Source organism: Sinocyclocheilus rhinocerous, unplaced genomic scaffold, assembly GCF_001515625.1.
Source record: "Sinocyclocheilus rhinocerous isolate Xijiao unplaced genomic scaffold, SAMN03320098_v1.1 scaffold3225, whole genome shotgun sequence".
In the NCBI taxonomy this organism is placed as follows: Eukaryota; Metazoa; Chordata; class Actinopteri; order Cypriniformes; family Cyprinidae; genus Sinocyclocheilus; species Sinocyclocheilus rhinocerous.
The window spans coordinates 163201-175129 of NW_015657294.1; the positions used below are offsets into that span (position 1 = coordinate 163201).

The window sequence follows — 11929 nt, forward strand, 5'->3', positions numbered from 1 at the left end:
TTTGATACTCGCATTTAAAAAAACAAAAAAAACATTTTTCTAAAATGTTCTAAAAAAAAAAAAAAAGCATGGATAATCAGGTAAATCTAATTCTGAGTTCGAGTAAATGTTCATCTTGAAATATTACTAACAGTATAAAACACATTTTATCTTCATAATTAAAGATTGAACAGCAAAAAGACCTGCAGGTGGACATTTTCACAATTATACTAAAAGGCTTTTTATTTGTTGAAAAGTATAACCTATTAATCAGATGACTGAAGGCATGTAGTAGATTGTGTGCATCAATTTTTTTTTCAGCAAAGCTTGATCATGTGGATAATTTAAATCCTTAGAAATGTGTATGAAATACAATGAAGGATGTTTATAGGGTTAAGAAACATCTGCAAGGTTCTCCTTAGAGACACAGAGTGTCATTTTAAGACATGAGCATCAAATGCATTTTGTTGAATGCTATTTAGACTTATTTGTTTATTTTGTTGCAGCTGAATCACAACGTTAAGCAGGTTTCATGGTATCAAACGCATGGCCCAAACCGCGTGACATTGACTCTGAAAGACTCAAGCGTTGTCATGATGGACAAACTGTCCTTGTTGGTTGCTAAAAAAATGAAGGAATACCTTGAAATGGTGAGGCTTGGAAAACCAGCAGGTATGTTTCTTTTGACTTGTGTTTGTAGTTTTCACCTCACTGTCCATTCGTTTTCAAGTCATGATAAGTTTTGGTTTTGTCGTTTTTGATCTTTCTTTAGTTTTAAAGACAAACCAGGGGAGTGCTAGTTTTGGCTTAGTTCTTGGGAATCGCGCAGCACAGAATGACTCTGGCCTTTCTCCATCAGAAAAACAGGTAGCGTAGCATCACAAGCACTGAAATGCTTATGGATTCTTTTCTAAATTTTATATGATTGACCTGCTGTTTCTTTCAGAGCACTCCAAGACGTCCAAGTCTGGACAGCAGAGAGGACAGCACACCGAGAAAGCCTCTCGGGAGTCCCAGCCGGGTAACTTCCACACCTGGCCGCAATGGGCTCTCTGAGAACAGGTGTGCAAATTTAGATTTGGGTAAAGTGTCTCTAGAAAGCGTGTGCACTTTTTGCTCAGTTACGTTGTTTGCTTGCATGTTATCTTGGGTTTCAGTAATTTAATGACTGTTAATTTAATAAAGATTGCCCTGACCACAACTAAAGTTTTTGTCCTGTAGGAGTGAGAAGAGGAAGAGACTGATGAACTCTGATGGTGATATGACAGAGGACTACCCCAAAGAGAATGACTCTTCTAGGTAAACGAGACTTCATCTTAGCGCAGATTCATTTTGATATGCCAATGTTCAAAAGTCCGGGGTCAGTAGGATCCCTCCCCCCCCATTCTGAAATAAATTAAGTCCTGTTTAGAAAGGATGCATTCAATTAATCAGTAAATACATTGTTACAAAAAATGTTTTAATAAATGCTGTATTTATAAAAGTCTCTTGAAAACATTTAAATATTTTCACAAAAAATATTAAGCAAAATATTTGATGCAGCTTTGCAGCCTTAGCAAACATAAAAAAAAAATTTCAAAAGTTTTGAATTGAGTGCTCTTAAATGCAAATAAACTTTCTCTAATATTGCCTGTTTTTAGCAACAATAAGGCCATCACAGACTCATCCAGAAAGTTTCTGCTCAGCTGCAAAGAGAAACTCAAGCAGTCAGAGGAGAACAGGGCAACTGGTTGGTGTCTATTCACATTTTATCTTCTGTAGTGGCTTCCCTCTCTGCTTTATGACATATGCTTATTACTTTATTTCCTCAGCTCCACACACGCCTGCCCCTCTCCAGCCAACATCCTTTTATGGGAGCAGAACAGGAACTAAAGATTATTCACAGACTCATTCAGTTTTGGACAGGTAAAGAGCCTCTGACTCTGTGTTGTTACTCATTGTCAATAGGCTGTGCTTTCTAAACCGGTGTTTCCTGCAAAGTTCTGTGATGGTGCTGCTGAATTTACAATGACACAGCAATAATGTAATCTGAATGTGATAAAATGACTCCGTAATGGTAAATAATGTTGGCACAACAAGTGCATTGTCTTCAGACATACAGTGTGACTAGTGTAGTCCAGTTCACAAACAAATTACTTTTTATGAGCCAGTTATTTTACTGAATATCACAAGCAAGTATTATTGGTTTTATTATCCGTAGCAGATTAGCGGTTACTAAACCACATGTCTGTTTTGATATTTTTTCCTTTACAGGCCCAGCAGTACAGGCCAGTGTCCCTCTGCTAAAAGAAGCCTAATGTTACCCAATCACTCAACTCCCTTTAAAAAGGTGCGCCCAACTTTGGACTACGGTGGCTGGAACAAACCAAGACCATCCGCGCTGGCTCAGCCGCAGCCTCCACTACAAGGGTGAGTGTCAAAAGCTCGCTAATATAGGGTTCTAGGAAATGTTTTATTTCTTCCCCCAAATTCTGTTTAATTTTAGTTTTTTTTATTTTTTTTATTCTGTTTTTATATGATACCAATTTCAAATGGTGGTAATCAAATGAATGCATAAAACCTAGCTGTTTCATTTCTTTTACAATGCATCAAATTAAAATTAAAATTTTTGCAACTTTATTAGTGTTTTACTATTATTGCTGAGAGATACATTTAAAATGCATATATATATATATTAGTTTAAATAATACATTGTATAGTACAAGTCAGTATTATTGCCATTATTTTGCCATATTGAATGACATTATTTTTTGTCCTTAGCTTATCGCATGCCTCTTACTTGATTGTCCAATAGATTCTCCAATCTTGGGAACACCTGTTACATGAACGCCATACTCCAGTCACTTTTCAGCCTGCCCTCATTTTCGAATGACCTGTTAAAGCAGGGCATACCATGGAAGAGGGTCCCCGTCAATGCCCTTCTGAGGTATGGTCATGCTGTTGTTTTTTCCCTCGAAATTAGGTACTTTTTGGACTATTCTAAACATTTGTTAGAAATTCGAAATGTAATGATTATCCAGTCACAAGCCTGTTGATGTTTTGTTTTTGTTTCCATATGAAGGCGCTTTGCTCATCTGCTGGCTAAGAAAGACATTTCCCCTCCAGAAGTGAAGAAAGATCTTTTGCGGCGAGTGAAGAACGCTATTTCCTCAACAGCTGAGCGCTTCTCTGGTTACATGCAGAATGTAAGACATGGTTACATGCAGAATGTAAGACATGTGATATCTTTATTTCTAATGCAGATGCATCAGACTTGAAGCCCGTTCACACCAATGATAACTCTTAACGTTTGAATAATAATAACTCTAATTATTTCAGCTGCTGAGCGACAAAAACACTGACAGCCAATAAGAATCTGACTTCAAAGAGCTTGAGGATTTAAATTGACAGATGACAGAACTGCATAGTAAACAATTGTATTGTCCGTTGGTATGGATGCTAATATAGTTATAATTATCTTTACAGTTGTTGTTCTTGGTGTGAATAAGCCTTCTTGACACATTGTTCACATGATGCAAGTGCCAATCAGCTGTTTGTGCCCAGGATGCCCATGAGTTCCTGAGCCAGTGTCTAGACCAGCTGAAGGAGGATGTGGAGAAGATCAACAAAAGCTGGAAGAACGAGCCCTCGGCCTGGGAGGAGCCACAGAGCGCTCGGTTAGCAGAGGAGGTGGACACCTCACGCATTTACACCTGCCCGGTTACAGTCAACATGGAGTTTGAAGTGCAGCACACCATAACATGTAAAAGGTGAATAAAAGAGGCCATGTAGTTATTACAGGACATATTATTAAAAGTCACGAGACGACACATGCTGCCTGACATACTGACCCAGTCCTCTCTTGCTCTGGTGAACAGCTGTGGAGAGGTGGTGACGAAGCGCGAGCAGTTCAATGACCTGTCCATCGACCTGCCGCGCAGGAAAAAAACACTCTCTCTGAGATCCATACAGGACTCTCTAGATCTCTTTTTCAGGGTACGACACTACATCATACCAGCTGTAAAATGTGAATGATCGAAAACGAAGTCCTGTTCACACCAAAATAAATGTTCAGTGATAAACATTTTAATTTGATAAATGGCTGTTAATGCATTTGTTTCGGATCAACACGAATATTTGCATGTAGTCAATAACAAATACAAAAATCTGAATGGCTGTTTGAAAACATAAAGATACTGTTTGACTTGTTTTTGTCACTGAGGAAAAAGTAGTGAAGCACTCCACTGTCAAAGAGTGATGTGATTTTTTTATTTTTTTTTTCTCATTCAACCTGTATGGCATATATTTCAAATATGCAAATATTTTTTACACATTGATCTGAACAGACAAACCCTGTGCAAAAACCAAATCAGATTTTTGTGCTGAACATTTGTGACCAACCCTTTTTTGTCACGATTGAGTTGCTAAAATCTTGCCTGGCTGAATAAAACTGTGCAAATGATTCTTGTGACTTTCAATCAGTGACAATACTTATTACCCAAATGAAACTATTTTACAATATGGTACTTCACTTTTCATTACCTGTTGGCTTTGTGTTTATAGATGGAGGAGATTGAGTATTCCTGTGAAAAATGCAGTGGAAAAGCAGCAACCGTCTCTCACAAATTTAGCAGGCTTCCCAGGTTGGGATGAACAGACACACATTAGGTTGTTGTGTAGATTCATTTGTGGTCAATTCAAAACCTTTAAATGAGACTCTCTCTCTGCAGAGTGCTGATTCTACACCTTAAACGCTACAGCTATAACAGTCAGCTGTCTTTAAACAGCAAGCTGGGCCAACAAGTCCTGATCCCCAAATATCTCACGCTGCTCTCACACTGCACAGACGCCACACGCCCCCCTCTCAGCCTCAGCTGGAGCGCACAGACCGCCATGTAAGACTCACTCTTGCACTTGCTGTCATTTAGTGTAGCACCCTTCATACTCACTAATGGCTGATTTCATTTCAGCTCCAGGACGCTGAAGATGTCACAGTCGGTCAACTCTTCAACACTACGGTGAGAGCAGCCCTCTGATGTGCATGCTGAGAGTATTTAGTCTTGATTCATACTAATGTGTTTTAAATTGATGGTTTACAGGAAAGGTTCTCAAAAGCCAGAGAGCTCGGGCAGCATGTTGTGTGACTCGGATAGTGAGGAGGAGCTCGTCAGAAAAGTTGGTCGCAAACATCATTCAGAAGATGACAGGACAGAAGAGGTGAGAAGAATAGCTGTCTTTTTAATGGATTGTTTGAATCTGTCCACATGGCATTTGTGGATCAAAACACTCTACATTTGGTTACTTTGGCTACAGCAAGCTACAATCTACAAAGGTGTCATGTCACAATCAGGTTTACTATCTTAAACACAAACTAAAACATTTGTGTTAATTGAAATAAAATATAAATATTAGATGAAGCTTGAACTTATTTCTGTTAGGCAACATTTCTAATTTAAGTTGAAGCACTAAAATAAAATGAACTACATTTAAAAAGTAATATTTAAAGTGAATAATAAGCAGACAATAACTGACTAAATATCTAAACTTAAAATGGATTTTAAATAAATTAATTTAAAATATAAAAAAACTAATAGCATATATAATACTAAAATAACACTGGCAGTTGTAAACAGTGTAGATTGTGTAAGGCGTTGAACAGACATCCTAGAATTTCAAACTTAAACATTTGACAAATTATAGATCTTAATTATAGATCTCTGTTTTTAATGGCAGGATTTTAACAAATATTTGCACTACCGTTAAAAAGTTTGGGGTTGATTAGATTCAGAAAAGTCTCCTATGCTCACCAAGGCTGTTTATTTGATCAAAAATAGTCAAAAACGGAACAATTTTGAGAAATTATTACAATTTAAAACAACTTGTCTATTTGAATATATATTAAAAACCAAAGCTGAATTTTCAGCATCATTACTTCAGGCTTCAGTGTCACATGATCCTTCAGGAATCATTCTAATATGCTGATTTAGTGCTCAAACTTGTTAAACAGTTGTGCAACTTAATATTTTTGGGGTATGTTTTCTTCAGGATTCTTTGAATAGAAATTTAATAAAAGCATTAATTATTTGAAAAATTATACTTAAATTGTTCTTTATGGTCACATTTGATGAATTTAATTTGTCCTTTCTTAAAAGGATGAATTCCCTTCACAGGGAAAGAAAAATGTAGTGACCCCAAACTTTTGAAGGAAACGTATGACCAGTTTGCACCTCACATTAGGGCTGCACGATTTATCGAAATATCGCAATATGCATATCGCAAGGGCGTGCGATATCTGAATAATTTTAATAGGCTACTTAAATCACTCTTCAGTTCTGCCGCACACGTGCAAAGCGCACGCACACAGAGAGACACGTTTCAGACGGCGCGCGAACACCGAGTTGATTCGTCTTTCGCATCTCCTCCTCCTCATGTTTGAGCAGACACATACACACAGAATTGTCAATAGTACCCGTCTCGACTATCATTCTCGTAAACGCAGTCAGTTATGTTTTAAATGAATGTAAACAGCTGAGAAAGAACGTTGCAAAAGGTCAAAGTTTTAGTTCGACGCATATAGCAGAGAATTTCTTGATGTTAAAAAAAGTTGTGCAATAAGTTGCAGAAAACAACTCCTTGCCATCTCGTCTTGCTGTCTCACACCTGAAGCGCGCGCACAAGCCGCATCTCGCGCAGCGTCTCTTCAGTTCTGCCGCACACACAGAGAGACGCGTTTCAGATCGAGTTGATTCGTCTTTCGCATCTCCTCCTCCTCATGTTTGAGCAGACACATACACACAGAATTGTCAATAGTACCCGTCTCGACTATCATTCTCGTAAACGCAGTCAGTTATGTTTTAAATGAATGTAAACAGCTGAGAAAGATATCGGATGTGTATCATTATACTGGATCCGTGCAGTCGGATTTAAAGGGACAGCAGCCTATAAATACGTGCTGCTGAATATGTCACTAATGTTAATCAAACAACAAAACAGCTATAACAAAGATTAATCTAAATTTAATTCATACAGTGAACACTATGCAGTGTTATTTTACACTTAATTATTAAATTTCTGTATCTGAATACTACGGTTTATTTTATCTATGCTTGTAACTTGTGTATTTTGTTTCTTTTTTTTTTTACTGACTGTTCACTTGCCTTTAATCATGTTTGAACTTTCTCAGACTATAGTTTTTGCTGTGGTATATGAAGAAGTACTTAAAGTGTGTGGAAAGCAAAGTTACAATGATATAAAATTAGTGTCATTTTTCACACTGATGTTAAAATGACATTTTTCTGATTTGTGAAATTACTTTTTATGTAATGCTAAAACACTGCTGGTCACTTTCAGAAGTTGTAGTGATTCTTTCTTTTCCAAGAAAGAATGTGAAACAAATTTGGTTATATCATTTTCATTTTTAAATATTTTAAAATATAATTGAAATAGATTTTACACACTTTAAGCAATATCGTATCGCATATCGAATATCGCATTTTTTAACAAGGTATCGCATATCGCATTTTTCTTCAATATCGAATGTACTGCTAAAACACTGCTGGTCACTTTCAGAAGTTTTCCAAGAAAGAATGTGAAACAAATTGGCTATATAATTTAAATATTTTAAAATATAATTGAAATTGATTTTTCACACTTTAAGCAATATCTTATCGCATATCGAATATCGCATTTTTTAACAAGGTATCGCATAACGCATTTTTCTTCAAAATCGCACAGCCCTACCTCACATCTAACCTCCCTTTTGTTCACAGGTGCAGCACAATGCACAGGTCGAGCACTCGGAGTTTAATGCAATCAACGATGATGAGATGCTAGCAGCTGTGCTGGAGATGAGTCGGCACGACACTAGTTTGTCCGGATGCCCTGATGACGAGCCAACCAGCAGCCCAGACACAGGGTTTGGAGATGCAGACGGGCAGGACCTGACTCATCATTTAGAGCTTCTAGATGGAGAGAAACAGCCTGCAGGTAACTAGAGTGTTAACTAGACTTCATGTTTATATTCCCGGCCTACAGTGTCTATAGAGTTGTGTTTGTTCATTGTTTGGTTTAGATGCCCTGGAGTCTCTAGATCTGACCATGGATGAGAATAAGGAGAACCAGACGCCTGAAGGTGTGCAGGGAGAGCTGGACTGGGTGCAGCAGTACAGTTTAGACCAGGAGCGAGAGGAACAGGAGCTACAGCAGGCCCTCGCACAGAGCCTACAGGAACATGTAAGGAATCTAGCTGTAAATTCTATATTTTATGAATTTAATAAGATTGTGATCATCGTAATACTTGTATTGTGGACCTTGATTTTTACACTTCTTAATCTTGTGAATTTTTACCTAACGTATTGTCTAATTGGTTTAAATTCTCCCTCAGTTTGCATTTGTGTGTTTATTTGCTGATAAACTGAAACACAGACAAACGTAGAGATCATTATACGTTGCATAATTTGGTAAAGAATTATAATTTAACTTTATTACAGCTAAAAAAAAATCCTGGGGGGTGGGGGTGAATCTCACTGATACTCAATAACATATCCAGGCCATATTTCACCACACAATCAAAGTAACATAATTGTGGTGTGTTTTGAATATAAAACATTTTAAAGACCGTTTTAAAATCTTGATAAATCAAAATATCTGAAGTAAAACAAACAACAACAACAAAAAGACTTTTTTTACTTTGCCAAAAAAAAGTACTTTGCTTCATTCTATTCAAGATTTTTTGGGGGGTCTATTTTGATTTTCAGTTCACAAGTGGCTTGGGCATATTATTGAGAATGTAGGTCTTTTAGCACAATCTTCTTGGCAGATGTACTTTTCCAGTGTTGTTCATCCTTGACGTCAGCACAGCTTAACTGATGATGATGATAATGACTGTGTTGTTCAGTGAATATTATCTGTGTTTAATTGCACAGGAGGCGAGAGAGATGAGGGAAGATGACGATCTGAAGAGAGCCACTGAGCTCAGCCTGCAAGGTCAGAATGACACACCCAGAACATAGTGTTGTTCTGTGTCACATTATCTTGGTTTATGTGAACGTTTTTGTTAACGTGGATGGTGTGTGTTGTTGTAGAGTTTAATAACTCTTTGCCAGAGCTGCTGTGCTCTGATGACGACTCTGGGAATGAGGATGGCCTGGATATGGAGTACAGTGAGGCTGAAGCTGAAGAGCTCAAGAAGAACGCTGAGGTGAGTCTGAGACCCTCTGTGCGGTTTGAGAAGTGCCAGTTTTCAGGGCATGGTTTGAATGATTGTGTAATGATTTGTTCCCCAGACTGGAGAGCTTCCGAACTCCTTCAGACTCATCAGTGTGGTCAGTCACATCGGCAGCAGTTCATCATCAGGTACTGGCGTCTTTTAGCTGTTGTTTTTGCATTGTGGACCAAGTACAGTAAGTTTTATCAGCTGCTGTTTGTCTCTTTCCTCCTATAGGGCATTACATTAGTGATGTTTATGACATGAGGAAACAGTCCTGGCTCACATACAATGATCTGGACGTCTCCCGCACACAGGAATCCACAGTTCAGAGAGATCGTGACAGGAGCGGATACATCTTTTTCTACATGCACAAGTAAGTATAAATACAAGAAATCCATGCAAATTAGTGAATGAGACTCACTGCTATTGTTGTGATCTGATGAGATGTTTTTGTGTTCAGAGATGTGTTTGATGAGCTGTCTGAGCTGGAGAAGGCAGGAGGGAACGGTGATGCCGGTCGCACAGTGCTGCAGCCGCTATAAACGCTCTCGCACGCTTCTAACATCCCATCCGGGTGGATCCTTCTGCTGATGAACAGCTGAACTGAGCCTTTCCTCCTAGAGGGCCATACATTAGTGATGTTTATGACATGAGGAAACAGTCCTGGCTCACATACAATGATCTGGACGTCTCCCGCACACAGGAGTCCACAGTTCAGAGAGATCGTGACAGGAGTGGATACATCTTTTTCTACATGCACAAGTAAGTATAAATACAAGAAATCCATGCAAATTAGTGAATGAGACCCACTGCTATTGTTGTGATCTGATGAGATGTTTTTGTGTTCAGAGATGTGTTTGATGAGCTGTCTGAGCTGGAGAAGGCAGGAGGGAACGGTGATGCCGGTCGCACAGTGCTGCAGCCGCTATAAACGCTCTCGCACGCTTCTAACATCCCATCCGGGTGGATCCTTCTGCTGATGAACAGCTGAACTGAGCCAGGGGTAAACGCTACACCCTTCATCAGTACTACTGAAGACTGTCCACACACACATGCACCTACTTTGGGCACTTTTCCTTTTCTATTTCTCTTTCACTTTTCCCATTGCTCCCTGTGAAATACTGTTGCCGTGTCAAATGTAGACTTGCAGTTAGATGGGTAAATGTTCTAGAAACTCGTAGGTACAAATGTTTATGGGGCTACGCAAAGAAAATAAATATAGAAATATAGAAAGCATTTAGAGTTGAAGTTGCTCTTATTTTTTTGTTGTCTTTCTTTTGTTTAAATATTTTGTTTGCCTTGATGAAAAGACCCTCTGGTAAACTTGTGCATTAAGAAATATTTTTTTTCCCTTTCCCCTCTGCAAATTTTAGATTTCCTTTTCAATCTATTGCATATAAAAATTTATTCTTGTGTATGTTTGGGTGGAATAGGGAATATGGGCTGTCTGTCTTGTTTGATATGCAGCTGAAAATGTGGTGCAATATTTGCTTTTGCCAGTCGGCTTTTATATGACCTATAGCGATGAAGAGAGACTTGGAATAGTACTGATTTATATTCAAGGCTTTACTGGTGACTGTTGGTTGTTTTATTCTTATTTTATAAACGTTAATCAAACAAGCTCAGTGGTGTTGATGTAGCTTGTCTTTTTTTTTTTTTTTTAAAGATCTCCCTTCAAGAATCTTTATGCCTCTCCACACCTACAGACCTAGTAAAACAATTTTGTTTTCCTTCTATATATAGAGCTTTACAGTGTGAAGTTGCACAGCCATTGTGTAGAATGTCTGTCTTCAGAAAGACGTCAAATGAAAAACGTTTACTGAATATAGGAAGCACACTGATGAGAGTGCTTCACATGAAGTCAGCTGATATTATTTATTTGAGATCTTGTTCACTGTCTGATTTGTACTGTACTGCCGTTCTCATTTTCATGTCTTCGGTAACCACTTTATTCATGTTTTCTGTTCTGATCATCTGAGTAGGTTCATGGAAGAGTGGGACTTGTTTGGACATTGTGTGTATGGTGTTCTCTGAAACAGTGGTATAAGCTCTACTTAATTGCTTAGTATTCAGTCTTTCATTACTTCCTTAAACACATTTTAAATAAAATTTATTTAGAAAAAAATCAACAGTGTTCCATTGGTTTTAATTCAAGATTCAGAACTACGCTGTAGCAAATGTGCTTTTCTCGCTTATTTACGGCCCAAGAGTTTCTTTCAAGAAGCGGTCCAGTGTGTAACGTCACATGTCCTATGTGCATCTCTTTGTGAGTGGCTCGAGGTGGCTGCCTGTTAGCTTGTTGAACTCACTGAGAATGTAACTTTCTTTCTGCTGCATCTGTCAAAAAAGAACACCGTTTAACATCAGCTTAACTTTTAATGGGCAGACTGGGGCTATTTGTCACAAAGGCTCCATCCCAGCAGCTAAAGGGGCTCAAGTCAAAAGTCCAACTACACAAAACAGCCCTCTACAAACACCTTGGCAATTGAATCGCCATTGGCTAGTACATTTTTTTTGTTTACTCGCCAGACTGATAAATATATACATACACATATACATATATACACACACATACACACACACATATACACCCATATACATATACACATACACACACATATATACACACGCATATACACACACACACACATACATATACATACACATAAACATACACACATACTGTATACACACATATATATACATATATACAGTGTTGGGGAGTAACTAGTTACATGTAACGGAATTACGTAATTTAATTAC

At 38.1% G+C, this 11929-nt stretch overlaps 2 protein-coding genes across 2 annotated transcripts in view; one reads left to right on the forward strand and one right to left on the reverse strand.

Annotated features, from left to right (window-relative positions):
* Window positions 1-11291, forward strand: part of LOC107720942 (ubiquitin carboxyl-terminal hydrolase 37) — a 13416-nt gene extending 2125 nt beyond the window's left edge. Inside the window, exons 3-25 of the mRNA XM_016528773.1 lie at window positions 486-651; window positions 752-846; window positions 926-1041; window positions 1201-1278; window positions 1620-1708; window positions 1791-1884; window positions 2233-2388; window positions 2774-2905; window positions 3041-3164; window positions 3523-3728; window positions 3837-3954; window positions 4522-4601; window positions 4689-4853; window positions 4929-4976; window positions 5058-5175; window positions 7728-7944; window positions 8030-8190; window positions 8883-8943; window positions 9042-9157; window positions 9243-9312; window positions 9401-9539; window positions 9627-9764; window positions 10159-11291. Of these exons, the coding sequence (XP_016384259.1) occupies window positions 486-651; window positions 752-846; window positions 926-1041; window positions 1201-1278; window positions 1620-1708; window positions 1791-1884; window positions 2233-2388; window positions 2774-2905; window positions 3041-3164; window positions 3523-3728; window positions 3837-3954; window positions 4522-4601; window positions 4689-4853; window positions 4929-4976; window positions 5058-5175; window positions 7728-7944; window positions 8030-8190; window positions 8883-8943; window positions 9042-9157; window positions 9243-9312; window positions 9401-9539; window positions 9627-9708 (2631 nt within the window). The 3' untranslated portion in view covers window positions 9709-9764; window positions 10159-11291. The remainder of the gene's footprint in view (window positions 1-485; window positions 652-751; window positions 847-925; window positions 1042-1200; window positions 1279-1619; window positions 1709-1790; window positions 1885-2232; window positions 2389-2773; window positions 2906-3040; window positions 3165-3522; window positions 3729-3836; window positions 3955-4521; window positions 4602-4688; window positions 4854-4928; window positions 4977-5057; window positions 5176-7727; window positions 7945-8029; window positions 8191-8882; window positions 8944-9041; window positions 9158-9242; window positions 9313-9400; window positions 9540-9626; window positions 9765-10158) is intronic.
* Window positions 11292-11372: 81 nt separating this feature from the next.
* Window positions 11373-11929, reverse strand: part of LOC107720944 (putative ribonuclease) — a 4187-nt gene continuing 3630 nt past the window's right edge. The window contains exon 4 of the mRNA XM_016528778.1: window positions 11373-11503. Coding sequence (XP_016384264.1) covers window positions 11417-11503 — 87 coding nt within the window. The 3' untranslated portion in view covers window positions 11373-11416. The remainder of the gene's footprint in view (window positions 11504-11929) is intronic.